This window comes from Pteropus medius, unplaced genomic scaffold (assembly GCF_902729225.1).
Source record: "Pteropus medius unplaced genomic scaffold, Ma_sr-lr_union100, whole genome shotgun sequence".
NCBI lineage: Eukaryota > Metazoa > Chordata > Mammalia > Chiroptera > Pteropodidae > Pteropus > Pteropus medius.
In genome coordinates, this window is record NW_024349803.1 from 14,134,571 (window position 1) to 14,154,358 (window position 19,788).

At 41.6% G+C, this 19,788-nt stretch overlaps 1 protein-coding gene across 2 annotated transcripts in view; it reads right to left on the bottom strand.

Annotated features, from left to right (window-relative positions):
- RBSN (rabenosyn, RAB effector) overlaps nucleotides 1-16,341 on the bottom strand; it is a 24,795-nt gene extending 8,454 nt beyond the window's left edge. Inside the window, exons 1-8 of one of the 2 annotated variants that reach the window (XM_039837372.1) lie at nucleotides 16,184-16,341; nucleotides 13,750-14,069; nucleotides 9,941-10,078; nucleotides 8,292-8,392; nucleotides 7,361-7,406; nucleotides 7,093-7,254; nucleotides 4,999-5,240; nucleotides 3,640-3,710 (exon numbers count right to left, since the gene is read on the bottom strand). In XM_039837372.1, coding sequence (XP_039693306.1) covers nucleotides 3,640-3,710; nucleotides 4,999-5,240; nucleotides 7,093-7,254; nucleotides 7,361-7,406; nucleotides 8,292-8,392; nucleotides 9,941-10,078; nucleotides 13,750-13,897 — 908 coding nt within the window. In that variant the 5' untranslated portion in view covers nucleotides 13,898-14,069; nucleotides 16,184-16,341. Of the gene's footprint in view, nucleotides 1-3,639; nucleotides 3,711-4,998; nucleotides 5,241-7,092; nucleotides 7,255-7,360; nucleotides 7,407-8,291; nucleotides 8,393-9,940; nucleotides 10,079-13,749; nucleotides 14,070-14,331; nucleotides 15,600-16,183 lie in introns of those variants that run through there. The other variant, XM_039837373.1, reaches the window with a different exon arrangement.
- Nucleotides 16,342-19,788: the final 3,447 nt, after the last annotated feature.

The following is a 19,788-nucleotide window of genomic DNA, read 5'->3' on the forward strand; positions in this document are numbered from 1 at the left end:
GGTGGTGGGCAGGGCACAAAGCAAAAAAGGAGCAAGACTCAGGGAAAGGAGCCCCTTGGTAACAAATGCATAAAGAAAATACTGAGTACTAGCTCAGATTACCAGGAACACAGCTCTCCTTGCTGGCAGGTAGAAGACAGTTCTGCTCTAATGTCAAACCAATGGGTAGGGATAGGAGGAGGGGTACTGATTCCAGTAAGCTTCAGGGAGAAATGGAGTACGAGACAGATCCTCTAAGCCAAGGACTTTCTATTTCAGGAAGATATATATCAGAATCACCTGGGGTACTTCTTCCAACCTATTCACAGAAAGGGCAGTATGTTCTACTGACTGAAACTCTTGCTCAGTGAATTACAGGTAGAGAAGAAAATGGTTTCTTTCTCTGCAGTTCTTCAGAACCAGGAATGGAAAGAGGAAGAGTGGGGTGCAGGAGGTGCATATATAAGGAAGAAGGGGCCCTAGGACAATGATGGCTGTGAGGGCTCAAGAAATAGAGTTTGCTTCCTTTCCACTCAGGGGAAGGGGTGTTTTTGCCATAAACCAACTGGGTTTAGTCTTTCATGTTTTGAAAGTCAGAGATTTACAGACTCAAGAGTGAGGAAACTCCTTAAGGACTACACAAACAAAAAAGTTAATTTTCTTTGCATATGAGACCCACAATGGGCTTAGAATATGATCACTGACACCATGAAGGAAAAGCCAAGCTTACACTTTTGTTTTTTGAAACTGCTATATAATATTGTCACTATAAATGTTCAATAAAAATATAGGTTTGTGCTAAACAAGATACATCTAATTTTACATGCATCAACTACAAAGGTGGCAGGTGGGTAATACAGGCTTAAAACAAAAGCAGACAATTCTTAAATTGAGAACACTGGACACCATAATTAATTTTTTTTCTGCAGGTTGGGAAAAAAACTGCTGGGATTTGATTTTAGTAGTAGCACCTCAAATTCTAGCTCATATCACTAACCTTCAGAAGGAGCAATGCTCTTAAGAAAGTCAGCAAATTTTTTCCATAACGAGAGAGGGGGAATGAGCTGACTGCTAAAGTGTCTGGAGTTTATTACTAGGATGATGAAAATGTTTTAAAATTAAGACTGTGGTGATAGTTGTACACATTTGTAAATATACTAAAAACTACTGAACTGTACTATACATTTGAAAAGGGTGAATTTTATGGTGTGTGAATTATATCTTGATTTAAAAGAAAGAAACAGATGGCAGGCTAGATTTGGCCCATGGGCTGAAGTTTGCCAACCCCTGCTCTAAAGAAAATGCCTGCCCTAAGTGGCATCTACCCAGGCAAGAAGAGAAAGCATACTGCCCTTGCTCACCTCCAGATGCTGCACTCAGCAGTGGTGCCTATTGCCCAAAGCCCTTCCCAAACCTGCTCAAGCAGAATAGCTGGGGTCACCTAAATGGATGGCTACATAGGACAGTAATGTGCGCCACACAAATAATAAAGACATGAGAAAAAAAAATGGCGTTGATGATAGAGGCTCTGTTCATACCTCTGGCGCCCAAATCAAAGTTGTGATGGAAACAAGGAGCAGCAGCAAGGAAAAATCGCCTGGGATGAACAAGCCATACAGCTAGGGAGAAATCCAAGAAAACACCCTGCAACGGCAGAAGGTAGGATGGGGTGAGGACTCAGGCTGCCTGGTCTTGAGTAGCTGAGTGAGACAGAGGTTGTGGCAGAGGCAGATGCCTCTTAAAGGGGCCACGTCCGCAAGCAGATTTCCCCAGTGACAGACCTGCTTACTCTGACCACCAGTGCTGATTGGACTGGGCACAGGGGGCACCAGGGACTTACAGGGAGACATTGTCGGAATGAGGCGAGACTTGCTCTGTACAGAAGTGGTGGTGTTATCAATTCTTTCCTGTTGAGCCCTCCCCTGTACCAGTGCGCTGGACATAATGCCACCATAACCCTGACGTCATCAAACTGGATAACAGAGGTCACTCCGCCTAGAGAATTCCCTGAAACTCCATGTCCCCCAACTCAGAGCCCCACCCAAGCCACGTCCAGGTATATCCTCAGTGAGTCGGGTGCTCCTTGCTGAGCAGTGCCTTGACTCACACTGGAGGCAGCTGGCCTCGGTTTCTGGCATGGCCTTTTGAGGCAACTATAAGCACAGCACCTGTGGATTGCTTGCTGAATCTTAGCAGGTGGCCCTGGAGGGGCAGAGGCATGGGCTAAATTTGGCCTGCAGCTCAGGACTGTGCCACTGGACACCTACTTCACAAATCCATTCTAATAAGACCAGGAGACTTAGGAGCTTTGCTTAGTATGTAGAAACAGACACGGAGAGACAGCCAAAATGGGAAGACAAAGAAGCAAAAGCCATATAAGAGAACAGAACAGAGATCTAGATATAATGGAGTCAAGTAATATAACAGATGTAGAGTTCAAAACACTGGCTATAAAGATGCTCAATGAACTTTTGGGAAGTGTAGAGAACTTCAACAAAGAGATAAAAAATACAAAAATGGAAATGGAAATTATAAAAGGGAACCAGTATGAAATGAACACATCATCTGAGACGAAAAATATATTAAATGGAATAAACAAAGTAATAAACAAAGTTAATAGAGAAGAGGATCAAATGCCTTATCTAGAGGACGGGAAAGCCAAAGACACACAATCAGAACAGTAAGATAAGATACCAAGACTTTAAAAACTATGCAGGACAGAAGGGCTTGGCACAAAATATTGAACAGGATGAAGACCCAGAATCTATAACCAAGAATAATTTATCCAGCAAAGCTATCATTTAGAGTTGAAGGATGGAAAAGGAGCTTCTCAGACAAAAATAAGCTAAAGGAATTTATCACCACAAAGCCAATATTACAGGAAATGTTGGAGGAACTTCTTTAAGAAGAAAAAACATGTATCAAAAACAGGAATAAAGAATGGTAACAATTACATTCCTATCAATAAGTACCTTAAATGGAAAAGAATTAAATGCTCCAACTAAAAGATAGAGTGGAAGAAAAGATAAGAAAACAAGATTCCTACATATGAAAAGGAAGGGGATGGAAAAAGATATTGCTTTGATGGACCTAGAAAGTGTTTAAGTCAGACAGAGAAAGATAAACACTATATGATTTCACTTATATGCAGAATCTAAGGAATAAAAAGAACAAACTAATCGAAAACAGACTCAGAAATATAGTGGACAATTTGGTGATGGACAGAGGGGAGAAGGGCTTGGGAGGCTGGGAGAATGGGGTGAAGGGTTAAAGAAATACAAATTAGTAGCTGATGGATGGTCATGGGGATGGGGAGCATGGCACAGGGAATGCAGTTAGCATTAATACATTGGCTAGGTGGAGGGTCAGAGGAGGGAGGGAACAATTTGGGAGGATCGTTTTACGAACTAAATAGATGTCTAACCAATGTATTGTATACTTGAAACTAATTAAATAAATTAAATTAAATAATTAAATAAATAAATTGGGGGGGGAAAAAAAAAACCCAAACACGAAAACAATAGACATGACAAAGATTCTCAGCAGTCGGTCATAAAAGAAAAGCATGGCCAGAGTTAAGATTTTCATTTTCAGCTACTAAAGATATGACCTAAAATACCAAGAGTCATTGAATTAGAAAAACAAAGAGGAACAGCTTACTTTAATGACGCTGCCATCTTGATGTATTCAGGAGCTTTTTGGTCAACTTTCTCCATGCAAAGTCGCAATTTCTAAGAACAAAAAAGAAAGTGAGTGGTGCTCTAAGGGCACACAAAAGCCTACCCAGAGGTTATGCTGCATCAATAGAGATATATTTAAAATATGCAGTTTTCTAAAATGTAGATAGTAGTTTTTTGTTTCATTTTGTTTGTTTTTACTGTTGTTATCAATTTCCTGACTCACAGACTTACTTTACAAGCAGAAAATTTTGCAGGAAGGAAAGAGAGGGCAAAACTTTTGACTGGATGTTTTTGAGAGGAGCAAAGCCTTCCAGGACACAAGCCAGAGTTTATCAAGGCAAAGAAAAGGAAGCAGTTGCTACATTCTTACTGTCAGGAGATGCAAGACACCAGCACAAGGCATCTACAGAGCATACTTCAAAAAAGAAGGAAGCAAAAAGCACAGTGGCTATTTCCAAATATGAGTTACCAGGTCATGAACTCTGCATAAATGATGTATAATGGCTACATGTGCAGCTGAACAAAGGGTTTAATTAACACTATTTCTAGTAGCCTGAGTAGTTTCACAGTGATTCCAGAAACACAGCCTTCATGACCTGTAGAACTGCTAACAGTGACCATTCAGTGATCATCGGACAAATATACACTCTTCTGCTCAGTTTTTGCCTGAGTTGTTTCCTCTACCAGGGCTCATCTCCCTCCTCCCCATCTCCTACCACCTCCTTGCCTCACCTCCTCTTGGCTAATCCTTCTCAGCTTGCAGGTCTCCTCTGGCCATTAGAAGGCCCAGCCAGTCCAATCCTAAATCTTGTTTTGGCACTATACTATGTTCCTCTCAAAGTAGTATCTACTAAAGGTGTTCTGGGGTCGCTAGTGTTAACAAGAGCTGAGGCATGTGAATGGACTAAAAAGCGGAAGCTCTAAGCCTATAGACAGGCAGTTACTCAAACTTGTAAAGCCTGAAGCTCCCAAATGTCACAGAACTTTTCTGGCACTGTTCATCACCATCTCCAGCTTCTGCCTTCGTGCATAAAAACTGTCCACACTGCATGGCAACCATCCTTTCTCCTCCTGTCCCTAGGCCACCAAAGCCACCAACCTCTACTTTCAAGAAGGCAAGGAAAGGTGAGGGAACAAGTTTGCAGCAACATACCCAGTATGACTCTGTGACTCATCCAGGGCCCTCACTAGGAAATCATACCATGGTCATTTAGCAGAAACTAAAAATGTTTAAAAAGAACAACTTCCCAAAGCAGTTTCCAAAATGTGCAGGCATGTGTGTAATGAAAAGCTAAATCTGCTTCTCAAATGAGACCAAGGACTGAACATAAGGAGTCACCTCATAGAGCTTCACAATGTCGGGGGTGTGCTCCTTCTCGTCGATCTGCTGCTCTCTCTTGAGCAGTGTGTCCTTGCAATGTGTACAGCAGCGGATTCGGTCATCATCTCTCTCATCCAGGACGGAGCTTACACTGCTCATGCTGCTGATGCTGCCCCTACGGGAGCCATGGACACTGTTGGGTGACTGACTGGGGCTGGTGTGGGTACTCAGGGAATCCTTGCTGGCACTGGTGAGCTTGTCTGTAAAGCACAACATAGAACAGGCAGCAGTGAGTCTATAGCCTTCAATCACCCCACTGCCCATGACGGGGAGTACATGGGTGCTGATGAATTAAGAGTAGGCTCTGCCTTTGGGCAAGAAGCACCGACACCTATACCTTCCTGGGGTCAGGTTTTACGGAGGGAAGGACTCCTGTTGTCAGCCAGGAAAGAGCCAGCCAGATGGCCTTGGACAGTCTATCTCTGAGGATCGAGGCATGACCCTAACCTGGCCTTACCACCTACTGCCCTCCTCCATTTGCCATGCTTCAGACACAACCTATATTCTCCCTGGACTATATGACAGCCTTCTCCACTCCCAAACACCTGACTCCTACCCCTTCCAAAGTTTAGTTTGAACAGCACATCTTCTAGGAAGCCCTCCCTTATCCCTTAAGGCAAAAATGATCTTCCCTTCCTATCAGCAGTTCCTACCACATCACCCCTCTTGGAGAACTTCCTACTCTTCTCCCTGTATGACAGGTCTATGTACACCCCAGAGCTGTCCTGGGAATCTATGTCTCTGAGGTCAGAAACTGTGTCTTATTCATATTTGTACCCTACAACAGGGCTACTTCATAGCAGCCGCCCAGTAAACGTTGGTTAATTAGCCCAACAGAAGAAATATGAATAGTGTCCCAAAAATATAGCTTATGAAGTCTCAGGTGAGACAGGGAGTTGATCTCAGGGAGAAAGGGAGAGTATCAAGGTAATTTGTGCCCAGTGGATGTCAGAGCTGGACAGAAGAAGCATCTGCTGTTCAGATGCCCTGTAGCCAACATAACATGGCAGAGTCAGTAGAACTCTCTAGGGTTGCAAAGCCACCCCAAATGTCCCAGAATTGGCCAAAAGCCTATAAGATCATCTTTACTAACTTTTACCCAGCTGAGATTCGAAGTTCCGGACATCTGGTTCCACCTAGCCTTTGTAGCCTCAATCCCATAATTCTTAAACATGTTCTCCACACTCCTATTGCTTGCTCATCCACTAACCTTCCCCAGGGCCTTTCCAAATTCTACGCCTTTTGTCCTGCTCTTTACCCAGGATGCCCTCCTGCCCCGTCTCCTTGTAACCCTAGTCATCTTTCAAAGCTCTTCTCGAGTATCATCTCCCAACCATGAGCATCCATGTTTCTGCTCTTCCTCATATGTTTCTCATATTATAACACTAAAGTGTGTTCTATATGACGATGTCTGTCTATAACTTTTATCTCAAAGGAAAGGATTAGCCTGCTGCTCATTTTTCAAGACCCTGTTTTATAGTCTCCTCTCAAAGCCTCATCTTCAACTTTGAAGCGGAGCTGCTAAAGATATAGTCAGCTCTCCTGGGTGCCTGACACAACTTCTCTCATCATACTTACCTCTTTATAAAGCAATTATTTGTTTGTGAGTCTGTATCCCCTGCTAGGACCCCTTCGGGGAATGGACAATGCTGTATGTACCAGAGGTAGGCAAACATGACCTGTAATCCAAGTCCAGCCTATTTTTGTATGGCCCTCGAGCTAAATATGGTTTTAAAATTTTTAAAAAGTGGTTTAAAAAATGAAGAAGAAATGTCACAGAGACCATACATAGCCTACAAAGCCTAAAATATTTACTATCTGACTTTTTATGGAAAAAATTCGTCAACCTCTGTTACAAACCATTGTATCCCTGGCCCCTAGCACAGTGCCTAGCCTGTAGTGGGCTTCATGAAATCAACAAGTGAATGACTGAAGATCCCACTGGCCATTAATTTAAACAAAAAAGTTCAAAAAATCACCCAGGGGTGATTAGCAAACAAGCTAGTCTCTGGAGGAGATCAGAGTCAAGGGCCCTGCCTCCACGTTACCTACTTGCCAAGGGAAGGCTGATGAGCTCCATACACTTCTTGCACATAATAGACCCACAGAGACGGCAGTGGTGGCGGCGATTACGGATACTAAACTTATTCCCACAGTCTGGACAAAAAGGGACATCCTGGTCATTGACCCAAGGTACCACGGACTTTTCTATTGCTTTGAGAAGAACAAACAAACAAAAAAACAAAAAGCAAGTCATTTTAAAAAAGAAATTTCGTCAGGGAGAAAGATAAATTGAATGTGAGCAAAATTCTAGTGTTACCTCGGATCTTAGCCGACTCGGTATTCGTTCTGTCAAATGCAGTGAGCTGACAAGATAAAAGTGCCAAATGGAATTAGTCAGGTGATGGATATACTTTCCACAAGCAAGAGGCGTCAAGTGGAAATTACCACATCTGTATTTCTCAAGTCTCATCTGTTATCCCCAACCCCACAAAGTCACAAAAGCAATCTCACGTGGAATAATCTAGAAGGCACTTCCCTTCCTATGACCTACTTCCAATATTTTTATTTTTAGCCCTTTAAGCAATAACCAGGGGTAGGCAAAGATGCTGTGGGGGTGGCTACTGAAAGCAATGGGGAACTCCCAGTTCTCCATAGTCCTCCTGGACAATGAAACTGGCCATATATTTCTGCCCTGCAAAGCACACATATAGAACTGTACTTGTTGCTATCATGACCACCACACAATCCAGCTACTACACAAGTATTTCTAAGGTCAAAGTAAATCAGAGTGATCATGCTAAGGAAGCCACAATCTCGTACCACAGGACAAGAAGGTCCAACCAGATGTTCCCACACTACATGCTAGACCCAACTAAGTTCTCATAGACCTAGTCACCAGCTTCCCTGCCAACAAATGATATCACACACTATGCTCCATTGCATGATTGTGCCTGGAACACCCAGAAGAGGAAAGAATCTGAAGGCAGACAGGTTTTCCAGAAGCCAAAGGGCTTCATAGGATAAGCTAGATATGTGGCAAGTCTGTCAACCTGGGTTATTCCCTTCAGTACAACAAGCCAGGTTACAACTGTCCACCACGTACTCTGTACCTCTCCAGGTGGCGCGTTTCTCTGCCAGCATCAGATATGTACAATGTACATAACACATGATGCAGAAATGTAATTTTTCCCTCCAGAAAATTTATGCTTGCAGAAAAAAAAAAAGTGTTTTAAAACAACAAAATTTACCTTCTCTAACCTGATTATTAATTTATTGACTTCAACAACATAGTGGTCAATCCTGGCAGCTCGGTGTTTTTTGAAGTCAGAAAGATGGCTTCTCACAGCACCTAGAAGAGGAGTTGAGAAATGAGTTGTTATTTCTCTGAGGAAGCCTCTCTACCTTGCTGCTTAGTCTCAATAAATTTCAAAAATAAAAATAAAAATTCTTGGATTTTAGAGTCTGACTAAAAATTCAAAAACCAGGAAAGCATCCATGTATCTTTTCTTCCCTAACCATACTCTTAACATTTAAATTTTAGTTTCAAGTTCTTAGGGATGACTGTAAATATTAACTTCTAAAATTTGCCATTCATTTCACCTTTCAGTCATTTGTGACCTTCTTCAGTTGTTGAAACAGATAAGTTAATCAGAAAATCACGTGGATAATTTAACACCGGCAATCGTGAAAGAAGCTATCAAAAGGCTAGTTAGAATTCACATGCCTGAAATTCCTCCTTTGTGTTTCTAACTGGCTTTCAGATGTAACTCATAATTACACGTGTATAGTATTATTTTTAAAGCCATTTTCTCCTGCCATGATGGAAATGTTTCTACTCTCCAATATGGTAGCCACTAGGCACATGTGGAGATTGAGCACTTGAAATGTGGCTAGTGTATGCCTGAAGAACTCACATTTAATTTCGATTTACTTAAATTTAAATAGCCACATACAGTTAGTGGCCATCATTTTGGACAGTGCAGTTCTAGGGTTTTCCTCATCCAAAAAGACACGTTCTGTAGTGGCACTATAAAAATATGGTAGATGACCCTGGGTAAATAACACTTCACTTCTTAGAGCCTGTTTCCTCATCTATAAATGGGAATGAACGTCACTAGCCATTCTACTTCTCAAGGCTTTTGTGAAAAGTGAACAAGATAATAAATATGAACATATAATAAAGCACTATAAAAGGATCATTATTTATCCATTGCATGGACAGAAAATATTATAGTCATAATTGTTATCGTTCAATAGTTAAAGGACAGGTAAGATTAGCTAGTTCTACTCTGTGTGGCATGACCTTTTTGGTAATAGCTTTATTGAGATATTATTCACATATATAATTCATCATTTAAAATGTACAAATTCAGTGGTTTTTAGTGTATTCAGAGTTGTACAACCATCACCAGAATATATTTTAGAATACTTTCATCATCTCAAAAAAGATGATTATTTTGAAAGTAAGTAGATGATACTATAATTATGTTTTAGAAAATTAAGTTGCACAAACTAGTGCCTCTCACTAGGCAAATAATGTGTCATCTGACAGGAGATAGCCCAGTCAATGGACTCTGCGCCTGGGCTGATGTCACAAACCTGAATTCCTATCCCAGTTCTGCAGTTTCCCAGATGTCTGACCCTGGGCAGGTCCCCAAGGGGTGCTGCGAGGATTGAATAACAGCACACATGGAAAGCATTTAATGCAGTGCCTAACGAGAGGCAGCTGCTCAGCTCATTCTTGTTCATTTCCTCCCCCGCCACTAGGACATAAGATCCACAAGCAGCTTAGACCTTTTGGTTTACTGGTGCCTCCCCCAGCCAACTCTGAAAACATTACCTAGAACATAGAGATGCTCAATAAACATTTACTGAATGACTGAATTGAATTTCTTACCAAGTTCCTGGGGTTCCCACATGTAAGGATCAACCCCCCCATAACTGAAAGACTCATATCCTTGGGTCCCCGATTCTCCTCGGTCATCATCTCGTTTCAACAGCCTGTTCTTTGCTTTCTTAGCCTTCTGGACAAGACCTTGAAAAAATGAAACAAACAGCATAAATGATTCCATGAAGAATATCCAGTAAAGAGTCAAAGGAAGTCTTAAAACACAAGAATTGAGGAAATAATTATGCTCTGTATAAAAATGCTCAAAAAAAATTTGGATCCCAAATAAAATACAATTCTAAGCACGCAACCACTGTATTACAAATACCACAGAGCAATCTATTCACTTGGCAGTATTAGCAGTAAGTTGGTTTGTGTGGCCAATGCATAGCTAAGTTACTGCTCACTTATGAGCCCAATTCAATAAAAGGCTTAAAATTTATGAGGGGACCAAGGTGATGGAAGTGTTTTCTACTAATTAATTGGAGAGGTGGTTACATGGGTATGTACATTTATCAAAATTCACTGACTAGCACACTTAAAAACTTATGTGTAAATTATATCTCAATTAAAATAAATATTTTTTAAAATCAAATTCTACAGTACTAATTTATTAACCCTAGGGACTCATGAGTAAACACTTCTTGTTTACCTCCTGAATGATTCAGCCAAACCAACATCCCAGGGCTGCTGTTCCCCATAATGCTTAACTGTACATAGAGTTCTTCTTCACCTATTCACTTACTAAATGCATGTGTGAGAATATTGACAAAAAGCTTCAAGAGACCTATAACACCTACAATATAACACAAAGGGAATTAGACTTGGTAAGAAGAGAAAATGTTTCCTAAGTTGATCCCTTGTATGTACCAGCCACAGAGCAAAATGCTTTCAAATACATTACGTCAGTTCACGCTCACATTGTGAGGCAGCTGGTATCCCTACTTACAAACGCGGACATGACATCAAAGAGGGGGAAGATCAGAGAGCTTATGAGCAGCAGGGCTGGAACTGGAAACCTCATATATTTGAAACGAGAGCCCCAACTCTCCCTAGTTAGCATCAATTTGAATATCATGCCTATGCAGAACAGGGAGGGGTTCTGCCACCTGCACCGAGGTAAAAGGACTTACTATTAAAATGGAACAACAGTCTACTGGTGGGAAGAAAAGTCACAATTCTAAGTTGCTCTCATTAATGTTCTTAAATCTTGGGTGACTGCTATCCCTCTCTGCTACTAGAATCCAATAGGAAATATCAAATTTAATACAAAATGATATAATGCGAAATGACATAACAATACAAAATGATATGATTTTGAAGTACACTGTCACTTGAATAACATTAAAAACACTCTCACAGATTTTCAAATATCTAGATAAATGCAGACATGGAGGGGCTGGCAGGTAGTGGGTAAAACAGATAAGGTTATAGACATGTCTTTGTTAGACAGTCAGGTTAATATGCAAATTTCCTGATCATCAGTCATTCTGATGATAGCTTTCTTCAACTGGAAAAACAAGGTCTTCCAGAACTGAAGGACACCCTCTAAAATATATTAGTCTTTCTTAACAGTGGAGAGGAAAGTATCCGATGTAAACAAAGGGTCCAGCACACAAGAAATTTGAGTTTGCAAACACCAATTCATTTTTGCAAACAAGACTAAACTGTGTCAAGTTAAACAGGCAGTCCATGCCATTCAATCACTTTAAGAGGCATAGATAAAGTGCCTGGCATCCTTCCCAGGCTTGGTATAGCCCTTTAAGAGAGGCCAATTAAGAACAATCCAATATGCTTTTTAAAACACTTACGAAACAGAAGCCAAAGTTAATCCTCACCCACCTTTTCTTCTACTTACTGTAGATGTGCTAAACTGAAGCTGAACCAAGGATGAAGCCCAAACCCAGCGACAACTTTTTAGTAATATCAAGTTTATATTTTCTTTTCTAAACTGCCTCCAAAATGTGAAACCAAGGGTCACTCTTGGTTTTAACATTTCATTTCCCTAAACTAGTAATGTCACAAACCTAAGAATCAAAAGACCAAATGGAGAGGTGATCTGCTTTTCAAAGGACTTTCTCAAAAATCTTTGATATTAATTTTTAAAACTTTACTTTCCCGATTCTGAAACATGAAAACTACAACATAATCAAGAATTCCTTCCCTACTAAAGAATGCTTAACTCAAATCTTTTGGTTCAAGGTAGAGGTAGAGAGGGCAGGGGGAATGGAGGAAAAAAAACAAGTGAATACTTTCAAGTTTCTTTCACAAGGAACAAAATTTCTACTCTATTTAGTATTCTCCAAATAGATTCAAAACTATTATTCCCTAAATAACCTTAAACATTTTTCCTCTAATAAAAGGGTTATCACAGGAATCTGAGGACATTCTATAACCTCTTTACCAACTGGCATCAAAGTCTTAGTGATATCACAGTGTAAGACCCAGTTCAGCTGACACTGACTGGACACTCATTGAAAATCATGGAGGCCCTTCAGTTGTCCAAAGGAAACCAAAATAATCAGTTTGTCTTCCAGCTGCAGAACACGCTGCAATTGGAATACAGGACCTCACATCATCGGTGATACCATGTGGAAAAAGCAGCATTAGACTTAGAGGTCAATTCCTGTGTGACTCTGGATGAGTTATTCAACATCTCCGAGCCTTATTTTTTCTCTGTAAAATGAGACCAACCACCTTCCTGCAGGATTGAAGAGTCAAATGAAATAACATATGTGAAAGAACTCTGAAAACTATACAGCACAAAAAACTTTTTTTTTTTTTGGCCTCCTGTCACAGTCTTGTTCCAGCCAGAAACCACCTGGTCCATCATAGCCCTCAGGATTTTGAAAATGTTTTGTCATGTTTTTTGATATGTTATAAATGTTAACACTTTCAGCAACTCTTTTTTACTGAACTGAAAAATGTGACAGAGTGTGACTATTTGATTGCAGGGTGCATGTTACTGGCAATGTGTGGAGGCCAAAGTACACTTACAAATACATGATCATTCCTTTCTCTCCTACCCAATAAAGAACTGTGAATACAGCATCCAGATCTCTTTACTCTCACTGCCTTCAGACATGCTACCAGCTGTAAGAAGCAGGTTAGCTGAATCACTAAAAAGTGAACTCTAGAGCAGCAGCTTTGTATGTAGGGGTTAGAATCTGAAGTCCAAGAAATAAACACTGTATAGTTAAAATTACTTTGAGAAATTATTTCTGCAACTCTCTAAGACCTGAGCCCTTGGAAACTCAAATACCAAGTTTTAACTTTTTTGGTTTTCTTTGCTTTTCATCTATGACATTCCTTTTCCTGAGCTACAGAGGACAAAGCCTAGTTCAAAAAAGGATGGCAGAAAGGTTTTGAATTTGTGACAAGTAAATGAGTCAACAATGTGCCTCCACTTTCATAGCAAAGGAAAGAAATTCTACTCTAAAACCCTCTTAGGGTAGATAATTCAAAGTCTAGCAAGAGACAACAGAGCACAGTAATTACATTTATTAGGTTCAAAGACTGGCTGGCTCTGCCTCATTGTGTGACTTTAGGCAGGTTATCCAACTCTGTGTCTGATACCCTTAACAGGAAAATGGGGCTCATAGTCACATAGCAATTGTGAAGATTAAATGAAGTTAATACATGGAAAGACTCTTAACAATGTCTGGCACATGGTAAGCACTAGATATATGTTTGTGACTATTATTAATTTATGATGATTATTTTCATATTCTGGCAGCAACATGGAAGTTGATGAAAACTATGCCATGAGTTAAAGCTCCCGATGGCAGAATGGGATAAGCAAAATCTTCGCCTCTTACTTTTGATTTGCCCTTTGACATCACGGTCTTCCCCAGAGTGCTCTTCCTCATAATGTGAATGAAGCTGATAGAAAGACTGCAGGTCCTTCAGGCACAAAGGGCAGAGGAAGCCCTCCCTCACTTCCCCTGGGTCATCCAGAGAAGCCATGGCAGTGTCTCTCTCAAGCCCCACAAAGCAGGGGCCTCATGCCAAGAGTCAGCTTGATGCCTCTGCAAAGGACCAGGGCTCCTGCAGCATTAGTTTGACCAAGCAGCACATGGATGATGAGGAAGTAGTATCATGGCCCTGGATGAGATCTCCTCTCTGGAGTAGGAGAAGCCTTGAGAAAGGAAGGAAAAGGGGTCTAATCAGGCAAATTACCAGCAATTGAGAATTTTCTTTGTTTTTTTCACAATTCAACAAGGGTACTTAATGTTTGTTCAGCACAAGTTTGAGAACACGAACTGCTTTCTCAAATCCTTAGATCAAAACACAAAACCATCGTAGATATGAGAACATCACTGGACAACAGCGACTCAATAAAGTGGGAAGCACAGATTCTTGAAGAAAGGAAAATTCAACTTCAACAGCAAACACAATACCAAGACAATTTTCTAACGTTGTTTCCAAATGGTCCAACTTCATAATTTGTAGATCACGGGTAATGTCTGAAGTAGCTATCAACAAACAGAAGTTTTTCTTTGACTCTTCTGAACCTCGATCATTGATTCAACCACATATATTAAGCTCTTGCACCTGTGTCAAAAACGCAACAATGAAAAAGAGGTAGTGTCTGCCCTAATACACAAACAAAACCCAAACCAAACCAAACAAAAATCCCAATCTCAGTCTAAGGAGGAGCATTAGAAACCTAGTGGTCAAAAAGAAAAATCTAATTTGTATTTTATACTGGTAGAGCACTTCCTCTCCAATGAACTTACTAGATTTTATAAACCAGTAAGTGACAGTTTAGCTGGAAGCCTAATGTTCTCACTGCTTCAAAAATAAAAGGATTTGGTGCGTAAACAATTCAGGGCTTAATAAGTTACATTTTCAGTTTTATTGGTCCATGACAAAGTCACTTGCAGTGTCACCTCAGAAAGACTCCTGGCCATAAGGACAATCCAGACAAAATCATTCCACAAAAGCAGACATTTCTCCCCAAGAGCTTGAAGCTGCCAACCACTGTAGAGAATGAGGGGAAAGTATGACCCTCAGCTTTGGATGGATTTGCTTAGAGGGCCACTGAGGAGGGACTGCCTGCCTGGTCCTCAAAGCTGAAGGGTGGCAGTGACCTAGAAAATAAACAACTGAAACACCAAGTCCCTGCTATTTTCCTTTAGCTAAGAAATCCAAAGACTATATACAAGTGGATCTTAGCCTCTTTTCCAAATAGTCACTGAAACAGCAGCTCCAGTTCCCTCCCCAGCCAGTGGTTCCTCTGACACGCTGACAGGCCCCTTCCTTCCTGTGCACTCACCCCTCACAACCACAAATCAAACACATACACACCCTTCACATCTCAATCCAACCTCACTTCCTCAAGGAAGTGCCTCTTGAAGCATTCTCCCATCTGACAGCTCCTGCACTTCACAGCAGTGATCTCAATTTATATCACAAGTATCTTAAGTGACTAAATTCATAAACCTGTAAGCTCTGTAAGGACAGAGACGATGTCTGTTTCCCCTATTATAACCCCAAGGTCTAGCACAGCGCCTGGCACAAACTACGAAGAAACTCAATGAACGAACTGAACTGTAAGATCATACAACCACACACACACCACAAAACCATCTACATAAACCACCAAGCCAGACTACATAAACCACCAAACCATAACGTATGCAAGTCCTCACACTCTAAACCATTCAAAAAACAAAAACAAAAACAAAAAACAAAATAAACCCTACATATCTTGCACCTATACATTCGGCATGAATGCTATGCGGCCCCATGCCGCATAAACTACACATCCCACAGCCGCACTCATCACCGCGTCACGACCGCACACAACCCGCCTCCACCCAACTCGACACGGTTATGCACACGTCGCAAAACCACACATATGAACGACTCAACCCCACAGTGCAGACACGACAACTTCACACATCACACGCCACCTAAGACGCTACAAACAACTGCACACAAACTGCACCAAACGCCTCAACCTCACACAACCAGAGAACCAAACACGACCATCCAGAAGCCCACCCACGCACCCTTCAAATGCGTATCCAAACCCAACTGTACACGCCCCGCGTCACCATACACCCAAACGGACCCTACTGAAGGCAAACACACACGAGCGAACTGCACGTCCCGAAAGCCAGCTGGCCCACCGCGCACGTCACACCCACCACAACCACTTCATCCCACACCCGCACGGCCCGCCAGTCTCCGTGCCTGAGGCGAGCGGCGCCCCCGACCCCTCAGGCCTGGCCCGACCCGCTGTACCGGGCCGGGCTCCTGCGGGCTCGCAGGCCTGTCCAGTCCTCGGCCCGGGCTCTGAGCCTCCGCGGCTCCTCACACAGTCGCAGCCGCCATCTGCATCGGTTGCTTGGCGCTCGGCAGGCGCGCCTGTGGCGGCGCCGAAACCGGAAGCAGCTGACAGCAGCCCGCGGATCGCCGAGTCTTCGAGGGCGCGAAGTGGGCGGGGACAGATGCCAACAGCGCTGGGCGATCGGAGGTATCTGCGCAGGCGCTGTGAGAACCAGCAGAGCGCCGCTCGGTAATTTTGCGACGTTTTGACGTCCTAAGTACTTACGTACAATACGTTAAAGCCAGACCTCTTGCTCTCTACCCCATTGGTGGGAAAACTGAAACCTGTACGTAGTATAATTCTTTAGCTCTTGACCAAGGTGTACAATGAATGAGCCAGCAGGGGTGGGGGTGCGGTCTTTAACACCTACTACCCCAATCCCAAATACAGTTCTAAATTAATTCGAATCAAAGTTCTTGTGAGCCAGAGATTAAAGAGTTATTCAGGAGACTTGGAGGATGTGGAATGATCTTGAATAGAACCACATGAGCGTGGGGACTTGCAATGGGAGGGTGTATCCGTCAGGAAGATGTATAGCATGGGGAAATCTGTGGCGTCTTCAAATGCAGATCAAAACCACAATGAAGGGGAAGGGAGGGAGTAATTGGAGGAAGGTGATCAAAAGGTACAAACTACCAATTACAAGATAAATAAGTACTAAGGATGCAATATGCAACCTGATGATTATAGCTAACACGTGCTGTATGATATGTAGGAAAGTTGTTAAGCAAGTAAATCCTAAGTGTTCTCAACATAGAAAAACAATTATTTTTTGCTTTATTATTTTCTTTTTATTGTATCTATATGAGATGAATGTTAGCTGAATCTATTGTATTTATTTCACAATGTATGTAAATCAAACCATCATTCTGTATGTCTTAAACTTATACAGTGGTGTGTGTCTATTCTTTTTCAATAAAACTGGGATAAAAACAGCATACAATATAATCCCCACATAGGCAAAAACAAAAACAAGTATTGGCGAGGTAACAAGAAGTAACACGTATCGGCAAGGAAGTGAAGGAAAGGGAACCCTCGTGCACTGTTAGTGGGAATGTAAATTGATGCAGCCAATATGGAAAACAATGGAGATTCCTCAAAAAATTAAAAACAGAACTTCCAACTGATCTAGTAATTCTAATTCTGGGCATTTAGCCTATGAAAATGAAAACACTAACTCAAAAAGATATATGCCCCCCCACTATGTTCATTGCAGCATTATTTATAATAGCCAAGATATGGAAACAATCTAAGTATCCATGGATTGAAAAAAGAAGTGATACTATATATGTGTGTGTATATATATATATATATATATATATATACACACACTATATATATATATAGTATATATATACATATATATTTTATATATATATAATATATATGTGTGTATATATATTATATATATATATATATATATATATATGTGATTCAGCCATAAAAAAGAATGGAAGTTTGCCATTTGCAACAACATTGATGGAACTTGAAGGCATTTATACTAAGTGAAGTAAGTCAGATGGAAAAAGACAAAAACCATATGATCTCTCTTATATGTAGAATCTTAAAAACACAAAAAACTGAGCTCATAGATACAGAGAACAGATTGGTGGCTGCCAGGGACAGGGAGGTTGGCGGGGTGGCTTGGGGGGGGGGAGTGGCTCCACTTCTGAACAGAAGGACTGATTCTGCAACTATCATTGAGCCTCCAGTACCTTCCGTTTAAGGACATGGAGCTCCCAGGGTAGGGAGCATTGAGATTTTGGAAGGCAATCGCCAGTGGAAGGGCAGTGAGTCCAGAGACCTGGGTTCTAGCCCTGGCCACACCTTACTGTGTGACTTTCAACCGTCCTTTCCCCTCTCTAGGCCTCAGTTTTCCCTTCTGTACAGGTAAAATGAGTTCCAAAGACTTTCAAGATCTTTTATTTTTTCAATCTGATAGCCAAAAATAATATATTTTTTTAACTTTACGGGGTTGATAGGAGTGGACGGTCACTCCTATTTGTGTATTGACACACACAAGAGACTTGCCAACTTGTCAGAAGCAAAGCAACAGACCCAACTCTGGTTCTCATAGTCCCCTCCTGCCTTGGCTCCCAGAACATGGAGAGTGAAAATACCTTGAATGTCTGAAACTGGATTAGTCCTAGAACTGACCATGCTTATCAGCAGGACTATGTTTGAAGTCAGGTGATGAACCTTTAATTAAACCATCACGATTTTGCCTGTCATTCTATTATTGACAAAAGCCAGTGTCACATTCACCATTTCATTTCTTCAAAAAAATTATAATGTGGCTGTAGCTTGTGAATTAATTCTGGAAATCATGATGGATCAGCCACTGCCATTATATTGATATTTTTAAGAATGGTGGTGGCAAAGATCTTCCTGTATGCTTTACAGTTTATCAAAAGCACTTGCATTACTAAATCTTTTGGGTAACTATATAATTAGTTCTATTTAATATTAATGATAATGACTAATATTTACTGAGTGATTTGTATGTGCCAGTCACTATTATATGTGCTTTACATGTCTTAACTCCTTTAATTGTAGGATAACCCTATGTGGTACAAACTAATATCGTTCTCATTTTATAAGTGAGGAATCTGTGGCACAGAGAGGTTAGGAGACTTGCCCAAGGTCACACGGCTGGTAAGTGCTGAACCCAGAGTCATCTTGAGACTTTCACAACCCTTACTTTTTTTTTTTTCTGTGAAGGCCTGATCTCTGAGCCTTTCTGTATCTCTTAGAATTTTCCAAGGACCAAGCATGTACGAGGCATAGAGATAGAGAGTGTGAGGAGAATCAGGCAGGATGGTCTCAGTCTTCAAGGAAGCCTCAACTGGTAGGAGACACGGCAGCTCATAAGTCAATTACTTTTTAAAAAAGAAAGAGAAAAAGAGGTATACACATGTGTGCAGATGCTCTGGCATCAAAGGGGAGGCTGATGAAATCCCCCGTGGCGACCTCCCAGAGGTGGCAACACATGAGCAGAGCCCTCAGGTAGAAATGATCAGGAAGGGCCTTCCAGGCGGGGGCATCAGCATATGCAAAGGCATTGTCATGGAGAAGAACATTCGTCCTTTGAGAAACTTAGAAAAATTCATTCTCAGGTTCGTATTAAGGCACTCCCAGCACTGCAGGGAGCTGCTTCTAAAGGTACCATCTCAGACAGCTGGCTTTCTTCACCTTTGCCTTCCACCTTTGCTAGGGCACTCTCCCCCAACCCTTTGTCCCTTTCCCTCTCTTTCTCTCTTTCTGACCCCTTATTGTCTAAATTCATCCCAAGCAGCACAAGATGCCTTGGCATCACATGAAAATCCCTGAGCAAGAAAAGGAAATCACAATGTGGATAAGTGTACATCAGGGGAAGGTGTGCGGCACAGCATGTAACTCCCCAAAGATGCAGCCCCTCTCCAGGTTGGCCCAGGCCCTATCTCCCAAGGCCTCTGCCAACTGCCACTGAGGTCATGAGCAGGCTGATTGAGGGGCTAGAGAATGGCACCCCACGTCTGCT